General features: G+C 35.2%; 1 protein-coding gene and 1 long non-coding RNA gene across 3 annotated transcripts in view; one reads left to right on the top strand and one right to left on the bottom strand.

Annotated features, from left to right (window-relative positions):
• Window positions 1–7646, top strand: part of LOC131200091 (uncharacterized) — a 204475-nt gene extending 196829 nt beyond the window's left edge. For both annotated transcript variants that reach the window (XR_009155497.1, XR_009155496.1), the window contains exon 3: window positions 7251–7646. This is a non-coding gene — a long non-coding RNA (uncharacterized LOC131200091). The remainder of the gene's footprint in view (window positions 1–7250) is intronic.
• Window positions 7647–14748: 7102 nt separating this feature from the next.
• Window positions 14749–23808, bottom strand: C5H3orf38 (chromosome 5 C3orf38 homolog). Its single transcript, XM_058185240.1, has 3 exons — window positions 23565–23808; window positions 20853–21073; window positions 14749–16880 (listed from the first exon to the last, which is right to left on the bottom strand). Exons 1-3 carry the CDS (start codon window positions 23701–23703, stop codon window positions 16293–16295), a joined length of 948 nt encoding a protein of 315 aa, XP_058041223.1. The 5' UTR covers window positions 23704–23808; the 3' UTR covers window positions 14749–16292.
• Window positions 23809–24035: the final 227 nt, after the last annotated feature.

Raw genomic sequence — 24035 nt, 5'->3', positions numbered from 1 at the left:
GCTTAATGAAAGGCTGGTCTTCATCAAAATGTTACCTAATATTATGTTGGCAGCTAGTATTTGTTTCAGTTAATGCATCAAAAGCCTACTATATATTTGCAGAACAACCTATGTTTCTGGTTACTTCTGCCCTCTCATGTACTCTCACAGGGTGGGTATGTTCTAGGCACCTCCTTGAGGCAATGTCATCTGATAGAATAGAATAGAATAGAATTTTATTGGCCAAGTGTGATTGGACACACAAGGAATTTGTCTTGGTGCATATGCTCTCAGTGTACATAAAAGAAAAGATACGTTCATCAAGGTACAACATTTACAACACAATTGATGATCAATATATCAATATAAATCATAAGGATTGCCAGCAACAAGTTATAGTCATACAGTCATAAGTGGAAAGAGATTGGTGATGGGAACTATGAAACGATTAATAGTAGTGCAGATTCAGTAAATAGTCTGACAGTGTTGAGGGAATTATTTGTTTAGCAGAGTGATGGCCTTCGGGAAAAAACTGTTCTTGTGTCTAGTTGTTCTGGTGTGCAGTGCTCTATAGCGTCGTTTTGAGGGTAGGAGTTGAAACAGTTTATGTCCAGGATGCGAGGGATCTGCAAATATTTTCACGGCCCTCTTCTTGATTCGTGCAGTATACAGGTCCTCAATGGAAGGCAGGTTGGTAGCAATTATTTTTTCTGCAGTTCTAATTATCCTCTGAAGTCTGGGCTCTAACAAGGAAGCCTTTTCTCTTATGAACCCTGCCTTTCGGGGCGTGGCCATGACCGTGGTGGGGTAAGGACCTTTCCTTCACTTCACAGGGCTTAATAATGAAGATTTATGAGGATTAATGCTGTTTGGAATGCACCGTTATGGATGAAAGTTAATAAATCATGAAGTGGAAGTGTTAATAGCCCAGCAGACTGAATTTAAAACTGGTAGGTCATCTGAAACTGCTTGAATTAAGGAGTTTTTACTGCGTGGGATGACCGAACTGGCAGACACAAGGAGTTTGGAATAAATTGCTGTCTTTTGCTTTCCTTATTATAATTATCGTGTTCTGTGTTAAATGCTGAGGCTAAGGAATATCAAAGACTGAATTTGTTAATGAGAAGAATTTTAATTGAAGAGATCGATCTTTTGTGCTGGACTGACTGGCTGATTGGCTGAAGAAGATTTTATTAGGTGGATAATTTTTTATTATTTTTCTTTTGAGAGGAAATTAATAGCTTGTTTATATTACAGAAAACAAAAAGGACTTTGTTTTGAAGTTCAAGCTGGTTTTGTTTTTTTTCTCTCTGCCGACGTGGAGAAAAATGGCGCTGATTAAGCTGTGAGGTAATTGTGTTTCTTTGTGGAGTGAATATGACTCATAAGTTACTGATAAGCTACTAACGAGTGCAAATAAGCCGTTTCGCTTCAATTAAAGATTGTCGCCCCTTGATCTTCATCAAGACCCTCTGTAAAATTGGTTTGACTGCTGTCCTTTGATCTTCACTAAGACTCTTTGAAAATTGGAATCCCAGTTTGAGAAATTTTTGGTTTTGTTTTTTCAAAATGACTCAACAACTTTCAGAAACGCAGCAAATTGCTGCAGCTTTAAATAAAATTGGGGAAAAAATAGCAGCACTATCAGAGCGTATAGATAATTTGACATTTAAACTGACATCCGAAGTGCAAAATTTAAAGCAAGATATGGATGATAACTTTGCTAAACAAAAAGAGGAAATGACAATGATTAAAGATGAAATGGAGCAGCTGCATGTGCATGAGGCAAAAGTAGATCGGCAAATTGGCAAAATATTTTATAAAATGAGCAGCAAGATAAGAGAATTTGTCTTTTGGAAGAAGAGATGAGGAAATATAATTTTGTTATCAGAGGAATCTCGGAAGAAAGGGAAGATAAATTGAAACAGCGGGTTTTGAAATGAATTAATGATTTGGATACGCAACTTACGTTCACAATAGCAGACCTGGCAAGTGTTTTAGAATTGGATATAGAAGGCAAAATGGTTCTAACAGGAATGTGCTTGTCAGGTTCGCAAATCTTGGTGATAAGTTGGAAGTTATGGCCAAGTTAAGAGAGTTGGGAGATGCTTTGAAGTTTGAAGGGAAGACTATTCAAGTCTTCCCGGATATATCAAGAGAAGAAAGGGCATGGAGATTTTTTTTAAAACCAATTACAAAAGTTTTGAGAGATAATGGAATTAAATACAATTGGAGGCCACCACAACAATTGAAATTTTTTTATAAAGGAAGGATGCGTACAATCACCCCAGATATAGATGCATTATTATATTTACGGAGCTTGGACTGATTGAGATGGAGGATTTAATGGAGATAAAAGATCAAATGCTTCAGATGGGTGGAACATACGTGGAAACATCAATCTCAGAAGAAGAAAAAGGGGCTATTGGAGGCAAGACTCAAAGGGTTAAAGAGGAAAGAAATATCACCTGTGTTGGTTGAACAGAAGAAGAGTCGTGAGGATACAGTAGGAGAAGAAGCAGATAAGAGTCTTGGAAAATATGAAGCTGAATGCGGTCATCGCTATCTTTTTTTGAGTGATGAATTTAAATAGACAGCCCGAAAGAAGTGCCCGGGCATTGGCACGTCCCTCTCCCCATTCTCTTTATAGAGGCGAAACCGATGAGGATGTGGGGAAGAAGATTGTTTGTACTTTATTGTTTGTTTTGTTTTGTTTTTTTTGTTTTCTTATTGTTGTTTATATGGTAGTTTAATGTCGGGTGGTGGGGGCACAGAAAGGAAGATGCGGGATAGGATTAAAAATTTATATTTTAAATGGGAGTTATAAAAATAATGTCATGGAATGTGAAGGGTACAGGAATCAGATTAAAGAAGAAGATTGGAGCTTAAGATTAAAAGGATTTACCAGACATTTTATTTTTACAAGAAACCCATCAGAAATCTGAAGATTCAAATAGAATGTATATAAAAGGTATGCAAATATATGAAAAGCATTTGGAACTTCAAAAGCTAGAGGAGTTGCAACACTGATATCAGATAGGGTGTACTTTGAAAACATAAGGTAATTTTGGATGAAGATGGAAGATATGTAATAATTGTTGGAAATCTTAATGAGGAAAAAGTGACACTTGTTAATTTATATTTACCGAATGAAAACAAAGAGAATTTCTTGAAAAATAACAAAAATTTTGGAGAATGAAAGTGTAGGAAAGTAATTGTGGCTGGGGATTTTAATTTAATCAGAGATAAAATAGACAGTACTAATCCCACCCGCTGTGGAGGAGCAAATAAATGGGGATTTTAAATATGTGGATGCTTCAAACGGCGTGGTTGATGTGTGGAGAGAGGTTAAAGGAATTGAGAGAGTATACACTTTTTTCTAAGATATATAATACATATTCTAGAATTGATTATATTTTTCTTTCTAAAGATTTGTTGAATAATGTGGATAAGGTAGATGTGGGAATTTTAAAGATTCTGATCATGCAGAAGTTATGGTGGACTTAGATTTTAATTTTGAGAAAAAGAAGCTATTGGAGATATGACGAGAAATTGTATAAAATGAAAAGGATAAAAATGGATACTTAAAAATTGGAGGAAAGTTGGAGATTAAATGATAACGGGAGGTTAAATTTGAAATTGTTTGGGATGCGATGAAAGCGGTGTTTAGAGGAGAGTATTAAATTATCAAGTAGGAAATATAAAAATTATAAAATTAAAATGGAAAGAGATAAAATCAGATTAAAGAAGAAGATTGGAGCTTAAGATTAAAAGGATTTACCAGACATTTTATTTTTACAAGAAACTCATCAGAAATCTGAAGATTCAAATAGAATGTATATAAAAGGTATGCAAATATATGAAAAGCATTTGGAACTTCAAAAGCTAGAGGAGTTGCAACACTGATATCAGATAGGGTGTACTTTGAAAACATAAGGTAATTTTGGATGAAGATGGAAGATATGTAATAATTGTTGGAAATCTTAATGAGGAAAAAGTGACACTTGTTAATTTATATTTACCGAATGAAAACAAAGAGAATTTCTTGAAAAATAACAAAAATTTTGGAGAATGAAAGTGTAGGAAAGTAATTGTGGCTGGGGATTTTAATTTAATCAGAGATAAAATAGACAGTACTAATCCCACCCGCTGTGGAGGAGCAAATAAATGGGGATTTTAAATATGTGGATGCTTGAAACGGCGTGGTTGATGTGTGGAGAGAGGTTAAAGGAATTGAGAGAGTATACACTTTTTTCTAAGATATATAATACATATTCTAGAATTGATTATATTTTTCTTTCTAAAGATTTGTTGAATAATGTGGATAAGGTAGATGTGGGAATTTTAAAGATTCTGATCATGCAGAAGTTATGGTGGACTTAGATTTTAATTTTGAGAAAAAGAAGCTATTGGAGATATGACGAGAAATTGTATAAAATGAAAAGGATAAAAATGGATACTTAAAAATTGGAGGAAAGTTGGAGATTAAATGATAACGGGAGGTTAAATTTGAAATTGTTTGGGATGCGATGAAAGCGGTGTTTAGAGGAGAGTATTAAATTATCAAGTAGGAAATATAAAAATTATAAAATTAAAATGGAAAGAGATAAAAATAAGATTAAAGAATTGGAAAATCAATTTTGCTTACTAAAGAAAAAAATTCTTCAGGAGCTTAATATGTTAAGAAATAAAATGATAGAAGAAGATACAGAGTTAGTAAAAGAAATTTGAGATTTTAAATAGGAATTTTTGAATTTAGTAATAGAAATTCTAAATTATTGGCAAAGATGGCGAAAGATAAAAGAGAGAAGAGAGAAATTGGAGTTTTGATAGATGATAGAGGTATAAGATGTTATAAAAAATTAGAGAAATGTGAAGTGGTTAGAAACTTTTTTCAGAATCTATATTCAAAGAACCCAATTAATTGGGGAAAATTGCAAAGTTATTTAGAAAAGTATGTGGTGAAAATTGATCAAACATATAAGGAATTGATGGAAGAAGATATAACACAAGATGAGATTAATGGAATAATACAAAAATTAAAATTAGGGAAAGCTCCAGGTGAGGATGGATTACCTGTTGAGTTTTATAAAGAATTTAAAGAATTAATAATACCAAGACTGCAAAAATTATTCAATGGAATATTACATGGTGGGGAAGTACCTTCGTCATGGAATAGAACGGTGATATCCCTAATTCCTAAACCAGATAAAGATTTAGAAAGGATTGAGTCCTATCGGCCCATTTCTTTAATTAATCAGGATGCAAAGATATTTACTGCTATTATAAGTAATAGATTAAATAGATTTATAGATAGATATATAAGTTATAATCAAGTAGGCTTTGTGAAGGGTAGATACATGAGTGATATTGTTAGAAGAGTATTAAATATTATAGATGTAGCTGAATATAATGGTGATAAAATTGGTATAGTATCATTGGATATTTTTAAAGCTTTTGATTCTGTACAATGGGAAACAATTAAAGTAATTGTGGAGGCTTTAGGCTTTGGTAATAAGTTTATACATGTTATTTCAAAATTGTACCAAAAGAGCAGTGCAAGAGTGAAGGTGAATGGAATATTAACTGAAGAGATAAAATTAGAAGCTGGTACGAGACAAGGATGTCCCTGTCCCCAACATTATTTTTATTGGCTATGGAAATATTGACAAAATGATAGAAAAGATGAAGAATTAGAAGGATATAAGGGTATAAGATAAATTTGTATGGATGATACTTTAATTATTTTGAAAATGTAGAGAAAGATTTGAAAAGATATATAAGCATTTGATAGAATTTGAAGAAATGACAGGATTGAAAGTAAATTGGTCAAAGTCAGAATTATTGATGGATAGTAATGGTAATGAGTCTGAGAATATGCAAGAGCAATTTGGGATAAGGATTAAAACACATTGAAATATTTGGGTATAGTGCTTTCACTTAAGGTTAAAGAATTGAAAAAACTTAATTATGATGTGGTGATTAACGAAATTGAGAAGAAGATAGATAAATATAAAATTTTAAAGTTGTCTTGGTTTGGTAGAATTGCAATGTGTAAGATGATGTTGCTGCCCAAGTTCAACTTTTTATTCGAGATGCTACCACTAAATCTGACAGAGAAAGATATTGAAGGATATCAGAAAAACTGGATAAATTTTGCAATGGTGGCAAAAGACCCAGATTAGTGAAGAAAATGTGGTATCAAAATCAAAAGGAAGGTGGATTAGGAATCCCCAAATTATTTAATTATTACTGTGCGTATGGTATCCGGATAGTGGTAAAAATACTTAAAGGTGAAGATAATTATTGGAGAGATTTAGAGTTAAGGGATATAGAGAAATTTGGATCAAGGTGGTTTTAGATAAAGCAAATTTAAAATGTGTAAGTAGAAGTTATTGGTTAAAGGGATTAAGTAAAAATGTGGAACAAATTTGTTAAAATTTTAATTCGGATATAATCTTTTGGGGAGACAACTGGAATTTGGCCGATTAAAATAATATAAAACGTAATGAAGTGATTAAAGAGGAAAATATAGAAATTATTAAAGATTGGATAAAAGTTATGGAAATGAAAGGAGGAATAAAGAAATTATTGAAAAATTAGGGTTAAGTTGGTTTGAAAAATACAGATAGAAAATGGACAAAAAACTAAAGGAAAATTATTCGATAAATAGATGTGAAACTGAATTTGAATATTTAGTATCTCGGATTATGAAAGATGAAATTGGGCTAAAGGGACTCGTTAGTAGGGTTTATAAGATTATAAATTCTGATGAAAAATTACAAAGAGTGATGGCCTTCGGGAAAAAACTGTTCTTGTGTCTAGTTGTTCTGGTGTGCAGTGCTCTATAGCGTCGTTTTGAGGGTAGGAGTTGAAACAGTTTATGTCCAGGATGCGAGGGATCTGCAAATATTTTCACGGCCCTCTTCTTGATTCGTGCAGTATACAGGTCCTCAATGGAAGGCAGGTTGGTAGCAATTATTTTTTCTGCAGTTCTAATTATCCTCTGAAGTCTGGGCTCTAACAAGGAAGCCTTTTCTCTTATGAACCCTGCCTTTCTGATCAAGCTACCCCTGCTTCACCTTGAGATTCTGATGACCGCAATGTTCTTAGCTTTCAGGAAAGTTTTAAAAACTTGTCTTTGTCTCTGGGCATTGGCCCAGAATGATAGATGAACCCATCTTCTGGATGGAATTATGATGTCGTTGAGATACTGGCTTATGGATTTTGTCTGCTGTTGATATTTTGTCATTTTTATTGCATCATTTTAGGAGTGAAGATTATTTCACGTACATTGGCTGGAGTACTGACTACATGGCCTGAGTGACTATATAAATCTTCCAAAGAAGATGAAAATCCATTTCAAACATATTTGTAACACACATTTATATTGTTGTTTCTCTTTAACCAAACAGGCTTTTTATTCCATTGAATTGGCTTTTAAGAGAAATTTACCATTATACTCAAAATGTTTTGACAGCTACTCTACTGTTCAATTGTTGCAATGCATTAAATATGGGGTAATTTAATTTATATTTTTTTAATTATCTGCCCTCAAGTAGAGGTTACATCTTAGTGACTATATACTGTCGGTTTCTCCCTGACCTAAACTCTTCAGCTGTTTGTCATTTCTTTATTATTATAAATAAGCAAAGCCTTCAGTTAAAGATTTTGTTCTCTCACTTGTCTCTCTCATCTATTTAAATTTCCTTATAACTTATATTAAAAGACCATAATTATGTTTAGCATTTTAAGATAATATATTTCAAATAGTTGGACAAATGTAGTTTACATGGACTAGTTCCAATTTAGGTCAAAATTATGCTTGAATATATTACAACATAATTAGATTCCAAATAAATTGTAAAATAAAAGTGTTTCTCCACCATTGGAAGAGAAATATAAGGCTATGCAATCTGATTCCATAAATTTATCAAATATGAAAAAATATGCTTGTCTCACTGTTAACAAACTTCAGTCATATCACAATCTCAAATGAAAATGTTTAATGAAAACATATGCTAAGAAAGGAAGTGGATTTCAATTTTAAGTAATTGAGATTTTTAACCTGTGGTCTCTGGAGAATCACCTTTACCACTGCTTGCAGGTTCAAATGAAACTGGATGTCTAAGTGGTGACTTTCACATCCAAAGGTTTCATATGGCATGTTAACTGCAATCCTTCCTATAGAATCAGCATTGTTTTATATTCACTAGAATTATGCTACGTTAGTTGTAGAATAAAGAGATCTAAAGCTATTCCTGAAGACTCTCCAGGTTTTACTATTTAATCCAAATGGCAAGAGTACTTAACTTACTGTATCTATCATCCCATAGTGCACTCTCTGGGCACTTTAACAATTGCTTCCAACAATCTGGCTCCTCATTTTACCAACCTCAGAAGTATGGAAGGCTGAGTCAACCCTGAATTCATCAGGATTGAACTCCAGACTGCAGGCAAAGTTAGACTGCAATACTGCATTATAACCACTGCGACACCAGGACTCCTATCCAACTACTACTTCAGGCGTGGCCAAGGTACTTGGTTTCTTGAGACAGAGAAGAAAATTATAATCATTTCCAAGCAATGCACCTGTTAAGTGTACCTAACAATTCAACAAGCCATGTCTTTCTCAAACTTGGAAACTTTAAGATGTGTGAACCTCTTAGTTCACACATCTTAAAGTTGAAGTCCACACATCTTAAAATTGCCAAGATTGAGAAACACTGCCATAAATAGATATTGGATATAGGTGTGGATGTGAATACTTAATAGTGAAGTCAAATAATTAAAAGTCTGAATTATTCATGTGTATTTCTTTACATGGTCTTTCATTCTTATAGTCTGCATCACTGGTAGTTTTCCTATTTCTAAAATACCCAACAAGCCACAAATAAAATTTTCCCAACATCTTGTCAATTTTTGGGTAGCAATGTGACTACTTTAGCCAATAACTACCAAATGTAAAGATATTAACACTGCCACTTCACTTGTATATCTTGCTCCATTTGTTCAATCAAATGTCCTTATTTTTCTTACAATATAATTACATTATTTTTCTTATTTCGAGTGAATGTAAATATCGGCAAACAGGTCCTGAAGGAAAGCAATCCCTGTTCCAATCTTCTCACTGATATGATTGTTACAATTCGTAGTCAGGTAAAGTGTGTGAGCTATTCTTTTGTCATCCTGATGCTCTCTATTTCAGTCTGAATCCTAAACCTATAGGGATCTAGATTCTCAGACAGGGGTTAGTTAACAGGTCAGTTGAAATTTTGTTGTCAGCCAGCTCGCTCTCATTTTTTTCTCTGACAGCTGTCATGGATAACATTTCCCTGTACAGTATACTCTAGCACCAATACAGGTCTTTCTTTTTTCTTTTTTCTTTTAAATCACAGCTTGACACCATTGACCAATTGGGAGAAGGCTAGCTTTCAAAAACAGCAAGGCTGAGTTCAATTTTTATCAATGGCAGGTGAATCGTCTCCATCTCATGGAGGTAATCGGGACCGAGGAAATATATAGCACTTGCATTATTGATGAATGGGTTCAACAGCAGTTCTCTGTTCCAAAAGCAAGATTAGTACTTTTTCCTGCCTGCATGAAAGAAATGGCATCTCTGGTCTCTCCTCCCGCCTTTTTAGATCAGATATTCAATTCTTCCCTTCATTTTTCAGAACATGTATTTGACACGACTTACTCCTATGAGCACCTCCACCACAAGAGGAAGTCATTTTGCATCAATTCACCATTTAATATTTTTAAAAAGGCATCAGAAGAAACAAGCTGGGGGGGAAAAAAACCTAACACAAGGTGAATCTCAAGGTGGTGCTCTCTCACTCACATTGATGATTTATTCATAGGCAATCTAAAACAGTCAACACATTTAGCAGAGGAATCCCCTGGGACTGTCTTATATCCACACTATCCAGAAAGAATGTATTCTTTCAAAATGGCTTGACAATATACTCTGAGGAGTCTTTTTTCCCCCTCTAAAATGCATTCGCCATTTTTGATTGTATGAATAAGTCATGTGTTAAATGAGCTTCACATTAGCATTACCTCTTCTTGTGATTCACACATTACCCATTTAGAAATAACAGTTCTTAACCTCTGCGCCTCCCTCTCCCCATCCTATTGATTGGCGGAGATGGAGGAGAGAATTACCGGATTGGTTTGTAACAGGATGGAATTTGCCTCATAGATTGAGTGATCAGAGACTAGGAAAAAGTAAAGTTGCCCTTGAGTTAAACATAGCAAGAACTGTGCAACCTTTTTCTACCATTACTGCAACTGAGTAATTGATCCAGGCAGTTTTGCAAAGGTATTTTACCTTTTGTTTTTATTGTACACAAGCAGACTATATTAGGTCAACACAGAGCCCAAGAAGTGAGCAAATACTGCAAGAAAAAAAATCAGTATGCGGATAGTCCAGTGCAAATGATCTGGATCCTTTGTACACTAGTGGAGTTTTTTTTTATGAAAGGCTCAGTTGTGGGTTTCAAATTTTTTTACTACCAGTTCTGTGGGCATGGCTTGGCAGGGGAAGGTTACTGCAAAATCCCCATTTCCTCCCAATCAGCTGGGACTTGGGGGCAGAGAATAGATGGGGCCAGGCAAAATTTTTACTACCGGTTCCCCAATCTACTCAAAATTTTTGCTACTGTTTCTCCAGACCTGGTCAGAACTTGCTGAAACCCACCCCTGGAGAGACTCCTAGAAAGAAAAAAGCTGTATTTCATGCAGATTAGGAAATACAAGTAATTATCAATTTACAACTGTTTATTTGGTGACAGTTCAAAGTTATAGTGGGACTGAAAAAAAGGGATTTATGACCATTTTTCATATTTAAGACCTTGCAGCATCCCTGTGGTTACATTATCGAAATTAAGATGCTTGGTAGCTGACTCATATTTAGAATGGTTACTGTTTCCCGGGGTCACGTGATCACGTTTTTTGTGACCTTGCAAAGTCATGAGTAAACCAGATTCACTTAACAACCATGTTACTAACTTAACAACTGTAGTGATTTACTTAAGAACTGTGGCAAGAAAGGTTGTAAAACAGGGCAAAACTCACTTAACCATCTGACTTAGCAACAGAAATTTTGGGCTCAATTGTGATCATAAGTCAAGGACTACCTGTCCAAGAAAAAAGATTAGGGAGTACCTGGCAAACTTACATGAAGGGAGCAATAGCCCAGAAAATAGTGTGATAGTAAGTGTTGGGGAGAAGACTAACAGCGGAGGCACCAATAATGAGCATGCATACATGGGAAAGAATATATCAAGTTATATGATCCAATATTCGCAGTGTTTCAGTATAAATTCTTACGGTATGGAAAACAAGCAGCAAGAATTAAACACTTACTTTCAGAAAGGCAAGTATGATTTAGTAGTCATTTAATTTATATACTGCCCTGAGTTCTTCGGGAGAAGGGCGGTATATAAATTAAATAAATAAATAAAATAAAATAAATTACTGAAAAGTGGCAGGATGACATTCATGACTTAAATGCAAGAATTGAATGGTATACCAAATTCAAAATGAATAGGCCTCCTTTGACAGAAGTGGTATTATTTGTGAAGGAAACATTTCATCTAAAGATCTAGGAATTTGACCATTCAGGTAAGAATAACGGAAGAGGAAAATATCAGTGAAATTACTGCTGTATAGATAATCAAGCCACAATGAAGACAGATAAATGCCCTTCTGTACTAAATTATAGAACTTTCAGGGAAGAGAGATTTCAACTGTCTGGAAAGCCAAATCTGCCAAGACTGCATGGTCACAAAAGAAATCTGTTTCATTTTTCAAAAGTTGAGGAACTGACAAGAGAACTGCCTTGCATAGATATGATAACTAATATGGAAGTTAATTGATTAAGTAAAAACAGTGGAACCTTAAGAGGAAGTGATGTCATGGCTGCCAGATTCTAAAGAAAATTCATTTTGAGCAGAAGCATATACACAAAATAAATTTCTGAACCAGATGCAAGAGAGGCACTATGTAGGAACTTATGGACAGAAATCCTTTTAAAGAAACTGCAGGTGGGTTAGGAATTTCTCATAAATAAGATTCTGGAAATACTACTGTACACTATTCAAATAAGTAAAACACATAGGGAACAGCTTAAAATAGTACTGCAGATTTATATAAAGAGCTTTCTACTAAGCTTAGAACTAAAAAGCATGAAATGTAAGTTAGATTTAAGGTACACCAGAAGGAGTCTAATATTTTTAGAAATCAAATTAGAAAAGCTTAAACACAAAAGAAACAGCTTAAAAGAAAAACTGAAGACTATAAAAAAGTATCTTTTTTGGCTATACTAGCAGTAATGGAAGAAAAAGCAAATTATGGGCCTGCTGCTAACAGAAGATGAAAGGATGGTAACATGAATAGGGAGAAATTGGTGTTCTTGAATTTCTAGTTTGAGAACAGATGGCAACTGGGCTCAAGTGGGCTTAAGCAGAACAATTTATACCAAGAGGAACTGGCAATTCAAACTGAATAAAGATATGGAAGCACTGAGATACCATGAATGAATTTCTACAGAATCAACTCAGTTTTAAAGGCGTATGCAGATGTCATTTCACAGCTCTTCTCTTCAAAAAGCTGATAATGGGATGAAAAGAACCCACATAATTTACTAAACTAATGTTGTTATCTAGTAAAACTTTGGAACAGATTACTTGTAACAATTAAAAATAATGCATTATTTGACAGAACCAAGCTTATCCAAACTGTCATGCTGAACAAATCTGAACTTTTTGGATAGAGTGAATAGTTTAGTTAACCACGGTAATGTGGTGAATATAGTGTGCATTGATTTCAATAGAACATTTGGCAAAGTCTTCCACATTATCTTAATAGAGAAAAAAAGATGAGCTGTTCTGCAACGCTATTAGATAGTTAAAGAGCAGACTGTTCAATCATACTGTACCCAACAAGTATGTATCAATGGTTTCAGGTTAAGGTGAAAGGAACTGTGAAGAAGCATATTACAAGATACCGTTTGATACCCTGTACCGCTCAACATACTTAATAAGCCATCAACAAAAAGGTGGGGGCAATGATGGAACAGCAAATATCTTCAAGGACTATCCCAAGATTCAGGAAGATCTTGATAAATTAAACCAAGGGGGAAATTCAGCAACATGAATATGAATTCCTTACAAATTTTCAAATTACAAATTTGAGAGCTACTATGGTGGAGAGCATGGCTTTTCAACCCATGGTACACGTAGCACAATTGGTACTTCGGCACCAGGCAGGTAGTATGTGTATGACTGGTTGAAAAGTAGTGTTTTTAAAAAAGTGTAGCGAAGGCATGAGTTGAAGTGGTGGCAGCACTGCAGAGGCCTGTGGGAGAATTAGCTGGAGCTGCGGTATTGCCAGGGCTCTGTTAAGCACCCAGGTTCACCCACGTGGGTCCAGCTGGTTGGCAGCATGTAGGCTTGGGGAGTGGAATCAGCTGGAGCTGCACCAAAAAGTATGGGGGAGAGGAGAGGATATAAAAGGTGGTGCTTTGTGTGGGAAAGGGAGAGGAAAAAAGACAATGAGGAAAGAGAAGAGGATGGAGACGGAGAGGCTTCTTTGAGACAAGCAGGAGAAGGGGATAGAACAGTGCAAAGATTGTCAGTTTCCCATTAATAGCATGGTAAAGGGGTGTACAGATGGTCCTCAACCTATGACCACAATTGAGCCCAAAATTTATGTTGCTAAGTGAGAAATTTGTTAGTGTTTTGTCACACTTTATGAATTTTCTTGTCACATTACTTAAGTGAATCACTGCAGTTGTTAAATTGGTAACACGGTTGTTAAGTGAATCTGGTTTCCCCATTGATTGTTTATCAGAAGGTTGCAAAAGGGGATCACATGACCAGTAGTGGTATTCACTTACCTTTGCTACCAGTTTGGAATTGTGAGCGTGTGCACTAGTTCTGCACATGCGCAGAGCGTCCGTGATGACGTCCGGGTGGATGGGCGGAGCCTGCCACTGCCACCACTACCGGTTCATCTGAACCGGTAGAACCGGTAGAATCCCACCACTGCACACTGTGACCATCATAAATATAAATCAGCTGCCAAGCATCAGAATATAAATCATGTGATCCTGGGGATGCTGCAATGGTCATAATTGTGAAAAATGGTCATGTCACTTTTTTCAGTGCCGTTGTAACTTCGAAGTCACTAAGCAAACTTGTTGTAAATCGAGGATTACCTGTACTTTATCATTTTTTCCCTTTTTGGTCATCAAGTTTTTGACACCTTGCTAAGCAATTTACGGTACTCAAATATGGCCATATCCTAAAAGTGGTACAATCTGTGAAAAGGTGTAGAGGTTAGGTACTAAACTAGCACCGCGGGATCCAGATTCGTCCACCCTCATCCACCAATGTTCACCAAGTGATTTGGGATATTCCAGCCTACACTACAGAATTGCTGGAAGGAAAAATAAAAGAATGTAGGTGCAATGTCTTTATCTTCCTAAAATATGGGACAACAGTGAGGTAGCTGCAAAAGAAAAAAATACAACTATAACCATAGGCTTATTGATATAAGTACAGTATCAAGATTAAGATATATCATTGTTGGTCTGTTGGTGTTGATGACTGGAGTACTGAGTATTTCTGCATATTTTAATAAGGACATTGACAAATTGGAAAATATCTGGAAGGCAACAAACAATATAATTAAATTATAGGGATTTGTATTGGATATTAGTCAAAATTTTGTAAAAGTAATAATTGGAAGGTGGTAGATTTTCTTTAGCTGGAAATATTTAAACAAGATGTGGATAATGTGGGAATAGATTCCTGAACCAGACATGAAATTGGATTAGATAATCTTCAAGGAGTTTTCCAATTCTTACAATGTGATTTTGATTTAAAACGAAATGATAAAAATGAGTCAGTACAAGCTCTTAAAAAGAATCCAAATTAAAAAGGAGCAAGAGTAGGAAAATACAACTTTCAGTTTCAGTTTCCAGCAGTAAAAGATTTTATCTGGATGCAGACACATCTACCAGATTTTAAACCATTGTTAAAAACAATTGTCTCATATTTTTTTAAAAAATTATTTACTAGCAGTAGGTTATTGTGTTTATATTTAGAAATAATCCTCATATATGTATATATGATTGTAGATAATTGCAGAAATGCACTTAAATATCTGTGTTCAAAAATACAAAGTCTCTATTTGTAATGACACATATTTCTTTTAAATCTTTTATCATTCAGGAAACCCAAAAACAAAATAAAATTTTATTTTACATTCTGGAATAACATCACATATTTGATTTTTACTTTTAAGGATTTGTGAATTTTTCAAAACCTGGTAGCTATCTTTATGCTGTTCACTGATGATTTTTCCACAATAATCTGAAGTAGTAAGACTATTTCCTTTTTATAATTAGTCTGAAGATTGGAATTTTTATTAGGAACAATAAAAAGTAGTGTAAGTGAAATAAACTAGGTGTAATAACTGCCACAAATTAAATGCTTGTTTTTTATAATTTCACAATTGTCCTGTATTTTTAAAAGTATGTTTGCTATAGGTAAATAGCTACACGAATAAAGGTTGTACGTAACAAAGGATAAGACAAATAACAAATTTCAAAGCATTTTATGGAGGAAAGTAATATTGTTTCATAAATTCTCTATGAAAACCCTCTATTAAATTTAGCACTACTCTAACCTTCTCATGCATATGCTGATTTAAGTAGCAATCAATTTGATAATGTTTTATAATGTCTTAACAGAAAATTCTATCAAAAATAAAAAATGCTTTGTTTTGTACAACCTTGAGATTAAACTGTGAAAGGTTATTTAACGAAGACTTAAAATTAAGTCTTTGGCAAAAGAATCTCTTGCAAACTTAACAGATTCATCACACTTCTGTATTCTTCTACCCCAAAGGGGAAAATAGGGAAGCTACAAGCAGTCAAGATGACAATATTACATTTCCAGTGCTTTATGCTTCTCATTTATACTTGATTCTTTCTGGCTATTCTCTCCCACCCATCCTCTGTATCAGTACTTCGCAGCAGTAGGAGTATCTTCTCACCTTCCCTCCCTTCTCATGTAGAAAATAATCTGCCAAAGTAATTGTTCAAATTGTAAATTTGGGGGCAAAAATCAAGCCAACAATTACCAGCAGCAAATCTCTATGATCAGCAGTCAAGATTATCTCGTAGTAGGAAAGCATGAATTAAAAAAAAGGCAAATAAATTACAGAATGCTTTGAGTATGCTCTCCTGCTGTATTTTCCAAGGCCCACATACTTTTCTCCCTCGTGTTGCAAAACAGAAGTCAGTATTTTTGAGGCTCAATTAAGGCAAGTTCCTTGGACACATAAAATTCCTGCAGTTCTTCTTGCTCGTATTTTATGCGTGGTCTTTCTATATGGGTCCCAGGCTCTATGGCATTCTGGCCAACAATCTTTAGATTGACAAACTTGATTTTCCATGTATTCTCCTTAAATGGGCAGCGGATGAGGCCAAAGATTTGTTCAAAGATTCCCAAACAAGAAGTACTTCTATGAACTGTGCCAGCTACTGCTACCACAACTAATCCATATCGTGAAACTGTACACTTCAGGCCACCTGCATTCAAATTGGGATTCAGGAAAAGGTATTCTTCTTTCACTAATGACAGCAAGCGAAGGCTCACCAATTCTGCACCTGAGTACTCTTCCATGTTTTGTTCAGAGGTGTTGTAACAAAATTTTAGAGTTACATCACCCCAAAAATGTTGTGGTCCCCATTCTTGTTGTGGTTCTCCAATCAATGGGTTCTGAGAGTTTAGCATTCTAAAATACCACTGACAAAATTCTTCTGCCAGATTGTAACACTCTTTGTTGTCATCTTGATCTCCTTGTGTTCCTCCATCTTCTTGTTGCTGAAAAATAAGAAACATCAAGTAGAATAAAATAATAATTTTACTTTATAAAATAAGAAATAATTAAAAAGATCCTAAAAAAATCAGAGAAAGTGGAATGAAACAGCAACAGGAAAATGGTCTTTGCTTTGAAACAGTATTTATGAATGTACACGCTTTATTTATGAACTAACTAAGGGCCTGAATAATAATTTTATTTGGAACCATTTTATAAAACAAATGGAGGATTTATGTTTCTTTTAATAATTTATTTCTATGTTCTATTTAGAGTGTGATGCACTGCAAATTACTTCATAAAACATTTCAAACATGTTTGTTAAAATCTGGTTAAGAATAATTGTAAAAGATTTCATAGAATATTTGCTACCCATCCACTATTATTTATATTACATAAAACTTGATAAAAGTAATTGTCAGTTTTTTCAAATTAATTCTATCGCAGAAGTCAATGTTTGACTTCTGACAAAAAAAAATAGAAGCTTGGAAAGCAAATGAAAGATTCTACTTTAAAACTCTTTTCAAACAATCATATTGGATAGTTTCCAGTTGGTATCAGAATTAATTTAATATTTTAATATTCAACATGACTCTCAAGAAAAAGCAGTGGTTTTAATAAAGCAAAATGCAGTTTTTCATGCCTAAACCTTGAGTTATATCTGAGGAAACAAACATTTTCTACATCTACCTCTTTCAAATTACTAAGGCCACAGTCAATATATATTATGAAATATACCTCTAAAATATATAGACAGGTTATTAAGATTCAGTACCTTTTTAATATAATTTGAAAAATCTTATTTATGAAAATTTAGAATTAAGTAAGAGAACCTTAGGTGAATTTTGTGGAGTGAATGTGAATGATTAATTAAAGGATATTGTGAGTTATGTATATTCTTATTTATTTGAAGACCCTGAATATTTTTATTTTTAATCTGTTAATTGCTAATAGTGACATTTTATAGTGTTTATGTGTGTGTGTGTGTAATACATCAAAGCATGCCATGTAAGGCTTTAAAGGTCAATATCAAGGCAGGAAAAGAAGGTGTTTTACCTTTTCAGAATTACATATAAGATATACAACTTTATATATCAATCCTGTTTGTTCTGTATTTGAAAAGATGGCTATTAGAAACAGGTACAAGGAAAAGGGTTTTATTTTGGTTTTAACATTTTTGAATTTTATTTAAGTAGTGAACAATTTTATTTATTTGTCATATTTAAATGGCTGTCCATCACACACACAAGTGACTGGGTGGCATACAACGAAGTTGAAAATAACATGCACAAATGTTATTATAAACTATAAAAATATAAAATTAAAATCATAAAATTTATATAAAACAATTTTAAAAAAACATTAGGTGGAGAATAGATGTTAATTACACTGGATAATTAATATTTTTGCTAGTCCCCTGAGGTCCTCATGCTCAATGACACAATCAGGTTGTAAGGGACTTCAGGAACATTAAAAAAGCTGAAGCCAGTGCCACTTCAGTGGGAAGGATGTTCCCATAAAGCAGAAGCCACAACAGAAAAGGCCTGCTGTCTAGGACCCACCAAATGAAACTTGCCAGCTGATGGGAGCCACAACATAACCTCTCTGGTGGATCTAGTAGGATAAGTAGATGTAATTGGAGAGAGGTGGCCCCTCAAATAATGTGATCCCATGTTACGTGTAAACCTTTAAAGGTCAAAAACAGCACCTTGAATTGGACTCAGAAACAGACTAATAACCAATGGAGATCATGGAGCAGAAATGTAACATATCTTCTTGTGAAACCATGCATAGAACTACCCATTGAAATATTATTTGATTAGTAGTAGTTCAGGTTGGTAGTTAGGCTGTTGGTTTGAGCTCTGAGCTTGGCAATTTAGTTGCAAATGTTTCGACAATTCAAAACACATTGACAATCTCTCCTCGAATGGTGACAAAACATTTGCAACCAAATTGCCAAGCTCGGAGCAAAAACTAACAGCATAAGTATATGCTTCAGGAGCAATGCTATGTAAAGTACAGTACAGTAGTCTAACCAGGAGGTGATTATAACATGAATGAGTAAAGCTACTTGATCTAGAAATGGAAGCAACTGATGCACAATAAAGTTGAATAAAGGCTCTCCTAGCCATGACTCACAGCTGCTGCAGTCATTTTAAGTCTAAGGGAACTCCCAGATCGCACACAAGGTTTGTATGGGGTATTGCAACCTCATCCAGCACCAAATATGGCACAGTTCTAGAACTGGTAACCCCAAAACCCAAAGCCATTCAGACTTGCCAGGGTTCAGTTGAAACCTGTTATATTATCCATCAAGACCCTCACAGTTTCTAGGCAGCAGCAGAAGACAGCCACAAAATTACCTAGTTTGCCAAAGGCAGAGATGTATAATTAGTTATCATCTGCATACTGATATCTCACCCCTTGGCAATAGATGAGCTCACCCAGCAGCACTCCACACAGTAAGGGCTGACGATATGAAGTACTAGAATTGCCCCTAAGAAAAGAGGCAAATGCACAATACCATGCCACCTATTCCCAATCCTCTGAATTGATCCAGAAGAATATCATGGTTGATGGTATTGAAAACAGCCAGAAAATCAAGCAGAGTAAGGATGGATGCAAAACTCATCCTGCTCATGCCAGAGAGCATTCAAAAATGCAACCAATGCCATTTGCATCCTGTACCTGGGTCTGAATTATGATGGAAATGGATCGATAATCCAATTTATCTAGGGCCTTCTGAAATTATTGCACAACCACCTTCTCAATCACATTTTTTAAAAAGGGAAGGTTCAATACCAGAAGAAAATTCTCCAACAGTCAGGTCCAGCAAAGACTTGTTGAGAAGGGAAGAGGAAGAATCATGGTCTTTTTAAAGAGGTAATGGAACAATCCCCTCAATCAAATGACCAGTAGAACCCATTTCCACAACATTTTCCAGGCCCCTTAACAAGCCAGCAGGGGCATGGATCTAAAGAGCTGGTGGCTGAGCTCAGAGTCTTAAAGGACTATGTACACTTAATCAGCTCAATGGGCTCAAACAGTTCCCAGATAACCAGGAAAGGTTCCTGCCCATGTATATCTTCATACTTGCAACAAGGCCAGCATTCAATTCTCAGCACATTCGAGTGAATTTGTATAACAAATATTGAACAAATTCTTCTGCATGAGGAGGGTATGTGTTACCCAAAAGAACAGGATGGCTATCTGGGACACAATAAGGCTGGAGAAGTACTGATGCTTTGCTGCTCTTACCGCCACAAGGTAGGTCTTACTAGCAGCTCTAACCTGCATCAAGTTCATCCCTATAGAATGCCAACGACACTTTAGATGTCTCTTCTTTCATTTCAACCACCTTAAGTCCTCCATGAACTACAGTGAGTGCCAGGATCCACAAGACGTTAAAGGTTGCATTCCCACAATCAGTTGCCCTCTTATTCCAAGTGGTGGCTTCAGGTGGATCATGCAGGAGAGCAGAAGGAACAACCTACAGATCCCTCTGAAACCCATCAAGGTCCATCAGTTGCCAGGCATGGACTAATCTAATGGAGCTAACTTCCTTGCAGTGGATGGCAGTGTCAGAGAATCCCATGGTAATCAGGGTGTGAAATTACCATGACAAGGAGACACTAAAAGCTTTCCCAATTTCAGATCACAGTCACTGCTCCAATAGAAATACCAGATTCATGTGTGACCACTGTCCAATGTCAGGGTCTGGATATTGTTATGGCTGTCCTGGTGACTATGAACTCTTGGGTCACCTCAGACCCAACTCCCATGGAAGGTAGATTGAAGTCTCCCAAGATCTCTCTGCCAACCGAGAGATGAAATCAATGAACTCCAGCAATGAATAAAAAAGAAATCACAAATGTTCTTTGCAAATCCATTGAAGAGCATCTTAAATATTGCTTCAATAATTAAATATAATTGTAAAAATATTTTTGGCATTTCCTAATATTATTTATGTACCTCACCTGTATACTAGGATTAGTATATGTTTGCTCTGAAGCACAGATTTTCAGCCCTTCACACCAGTACTCCTTTGCACGATAAACAAGTTGGTGTTTTTCAGAAGAAGGTGGCACTATAACTCCTTTTGTTGCCAAGTACTTGAAGATTATCTCTCGAAATACTTTCTTTCTTTTCAACAGCTCTTCAGTGCTTTGACTGTACAGCAAGATGACATTTATGGCTTCTATAAACAAATTCAGAAATAGATATATTACCTAATGTGTTGTAAATGTTGTACCTTGATGAATGTATCTTTTCTTTTATGTACACTGAGAGCATATAAACCAAGACAAATTCCTTGTGTGTCCAATCACACTTGGCCAATAAAAAAAAAATTTAAAAAAAAAATTCTAAAGTTAATTTTATTGCAAAAGAAAACTAGCAATTTGATTGTAAATCTAAAACTCTGAAAATATATTTCTGAATTATAAATATGTAACATAAAGATGGCAGTTTTGCTATTGAAGCTGCTCCATTGGGGGAAAGTTAGCAAAAGACATAGCACAGAAAAAGCCATTCTATAAATATCTTTAAACATAATTATTAGTAATTGTGGATTAAAGAATCAACATCCTGTGATTTTTGCTGAAAATATAGAACTCTTTCACCCACTGAAAAATTTAAAAAAACTGTAATCAAATTTCATCATCCCTAGTGAGAATAGCAATATGTTACCCATGCCCTATGAAATGCCCCACTAGCAAAAGAACTGGTCAATAATGCAAAAAACAAAACTGCCATTCATAATCCATAATTCTGAGCTCATTTTTTTCTCCATCTAGAAAAACTCTTGACTGGACCTTTTGGAAACCACTTGCAATTAATGCATGAATATTGGCTTAGATGGGCAATGATGTGACATAAATAAAGCAACCTCCTATATTATGTTTTGTAATAAGACTTAATTTAAAAAGATATAGACAGTCATAGAATTACTTTTTAGGAAACGAGGGCTGGATCAAGGTGTATGTTTCATTAAAAAATAGTTTAAGAATTAAACATTACTCTGAATCCTCATCAGCAATTTATATTTTTGATCTTTTATTGTTATAGCATATTATCATTTTCTCAAACTTCTAAAAACTGAAGTTTGCCTGTAGCAAGACAATCATATTTACTATTTTGAACATTGGCCTATTTCTTCATTTGGTGTATTTTGAAATATAGACCAATAGTACACATCGTTAATGTGAGAAGAACATTTTAAGAAGCTTTATTTTGGCTTTATTTTGGCTGTAAAAATAGAATGGAAAGTGAATATTTCTGCTTAGTCTGGCAATCAAAAGAAAATTGAAAATTGGTGCATTTTTAATTATGTGCATAAGAATAATAAATAGAATTTATAAGGTTCTCAAAGATTGCAAGATCATGACCACCACTCACTTTAAAATTGTTCAAATATTTAAATTATTACGTACAAGTTATATTGAATGGCTATTGAATAAGTTTTTTATGTCTGATTTTAAATTGTATTTATATGTTTGTTTTTAATTGCCTGTGAACCGCCCTGAGTCCCTAGGGAGATAGGGCGGTATATAAATCTGAAAAATAAATAAATAAATAAATAGGCAACTGTTAACATATACTGTAATGTGCTGTAGATGTGCTACTATTACTTATATGAAAGCTGTATGAAATCATCAGTCAAGTAACAATAGATCCAGCATGAAATGATTTTATCATAATGGTTTGCTCTTTATCTGGGGCATATTATTTTCCTATTGATCTATAAATAGTATCTGAACAAAGAAATTGTTTTATATTGGAATAATACACTAATTCTATCTGCTAATATATTTAATTAGTAAAATATTTTGTCAGAAGACTATAAGGAAAAACAAATTACAAACAAATGTACAGCTAATGTTTTTGTTGAAAGTTTTTTCCCTCTGTACCAGGATGGGAAAACTACTGTAATTTTAGTTGCAATAGTTCTCCATTTAAGTTTATTGAAACAGCTTATTTTTTAAAAGGAAAAACATGCCCTAGCAACATGATAAATTGTCTTCACATTCTTGGAATTCCTATCACAATGCTTTCACAACTCTTTTCATACTGAGAAGGGGAACATTAGTTTGAAAAATGTTACTTTTAAAACATGTTTGAAAAAGATAAGGCCATTTTGGTATTGTAACCAAAACACAATACTAGGGAAAGAGTGCTTCAAAAATATAGAGAATCATATATATTTTCCATAAATTACTCTGGCTAACCTTAACCATAACAGCCAGAAATTGGATATCGGATAAATATTTGTTCCACATCATGTGCCTCCATCACCCTTTCTTCAAAGATGTTTAAAGAAACTTGATTATCACTGACGAATAGCAGTCACAGGGCCTGGCGTCAGTTTTCAAGCTACTTTCAAACCAGGTTATCTGTTGAAAGGTCAATTCTATGGCAAAACACCTGTGCCTCGCCAGTAGGAGGGAGAGAAACCTCACTGTATGAATGCAGCTGAAGGATGTCTCAGGGCCAAAATACTTCTGGCACAGCTGAAGAAGAACCCCTTACTTAGGAGGGGTGAGGAAACGAATATTCTGATAAGTGGTCACAAGGAAACACCAGGTTGGAATTAATGAACCTCAAACCAAGAAGTATTTTCCAGCAGAGGCCCCAAACGCCTCCTTCAAACTCTCATCGGGACACCGGGTCCTTCTAGCCCCTTAATATACCTTGCCGGTTGCTGGGCTGCACGAGGCGGCTGGTCACCGTGTCCGCTAGAGCCAGCAGGTCGTCGGTCTGAAGCAGTTCCAACAGCTCCCGGCAGCCGTCCCGCTCGCGCTCGGTCATCCCCGCCCCAGCCGAAGCCATATTGATGGGGGGGGGAGGAGGAGGCGCGTTGGTTCTTCGAGCGCGAGACGGGAAGCGCAGACTAGCAGCGCGTAGCTGGAGCAGCTGCCTGAAACCTTGGCAACCGAGCGACGCAGGGCGGAATAACGCCACTTCCGCCTGTTATGTTTTACGCCTCCCCACTCCGCCCCAATCCTTCCGCGCTTTCGTAATTCGACAAATTGACATGGAGAGCGCGGGTGAAAACTGTTCGGCTTGGAACAGAAGCGGGCTTTGTGGTTCCGTCGCTTGGATTGGATGTTCTATTATTCAGCTTTGTGGAGTTTTTTTTTTAATTAATTTAATTAATTTCA

Source organism: Ahaetulla prasina, chromosome 5 (genome assembly GCF_028640845.1).
Source record: "Ahaetulla prasina isolate Xishuangbanna chromosome 5, ASM2864084v1, whole genome shotgun sequence".
Classification (NCBI taxonomy): domain Eukaryota; kingdom Metazoa; phylum Chordata; class Lepidosauria; order Squamata; family Colubridae; genus Ahaetulla; species Ahaetulla prasina.
Note: the sequence above shows the minus strand (reverse complement) of the source record. Positions and strands in the feature narration are given on the sequence as shown.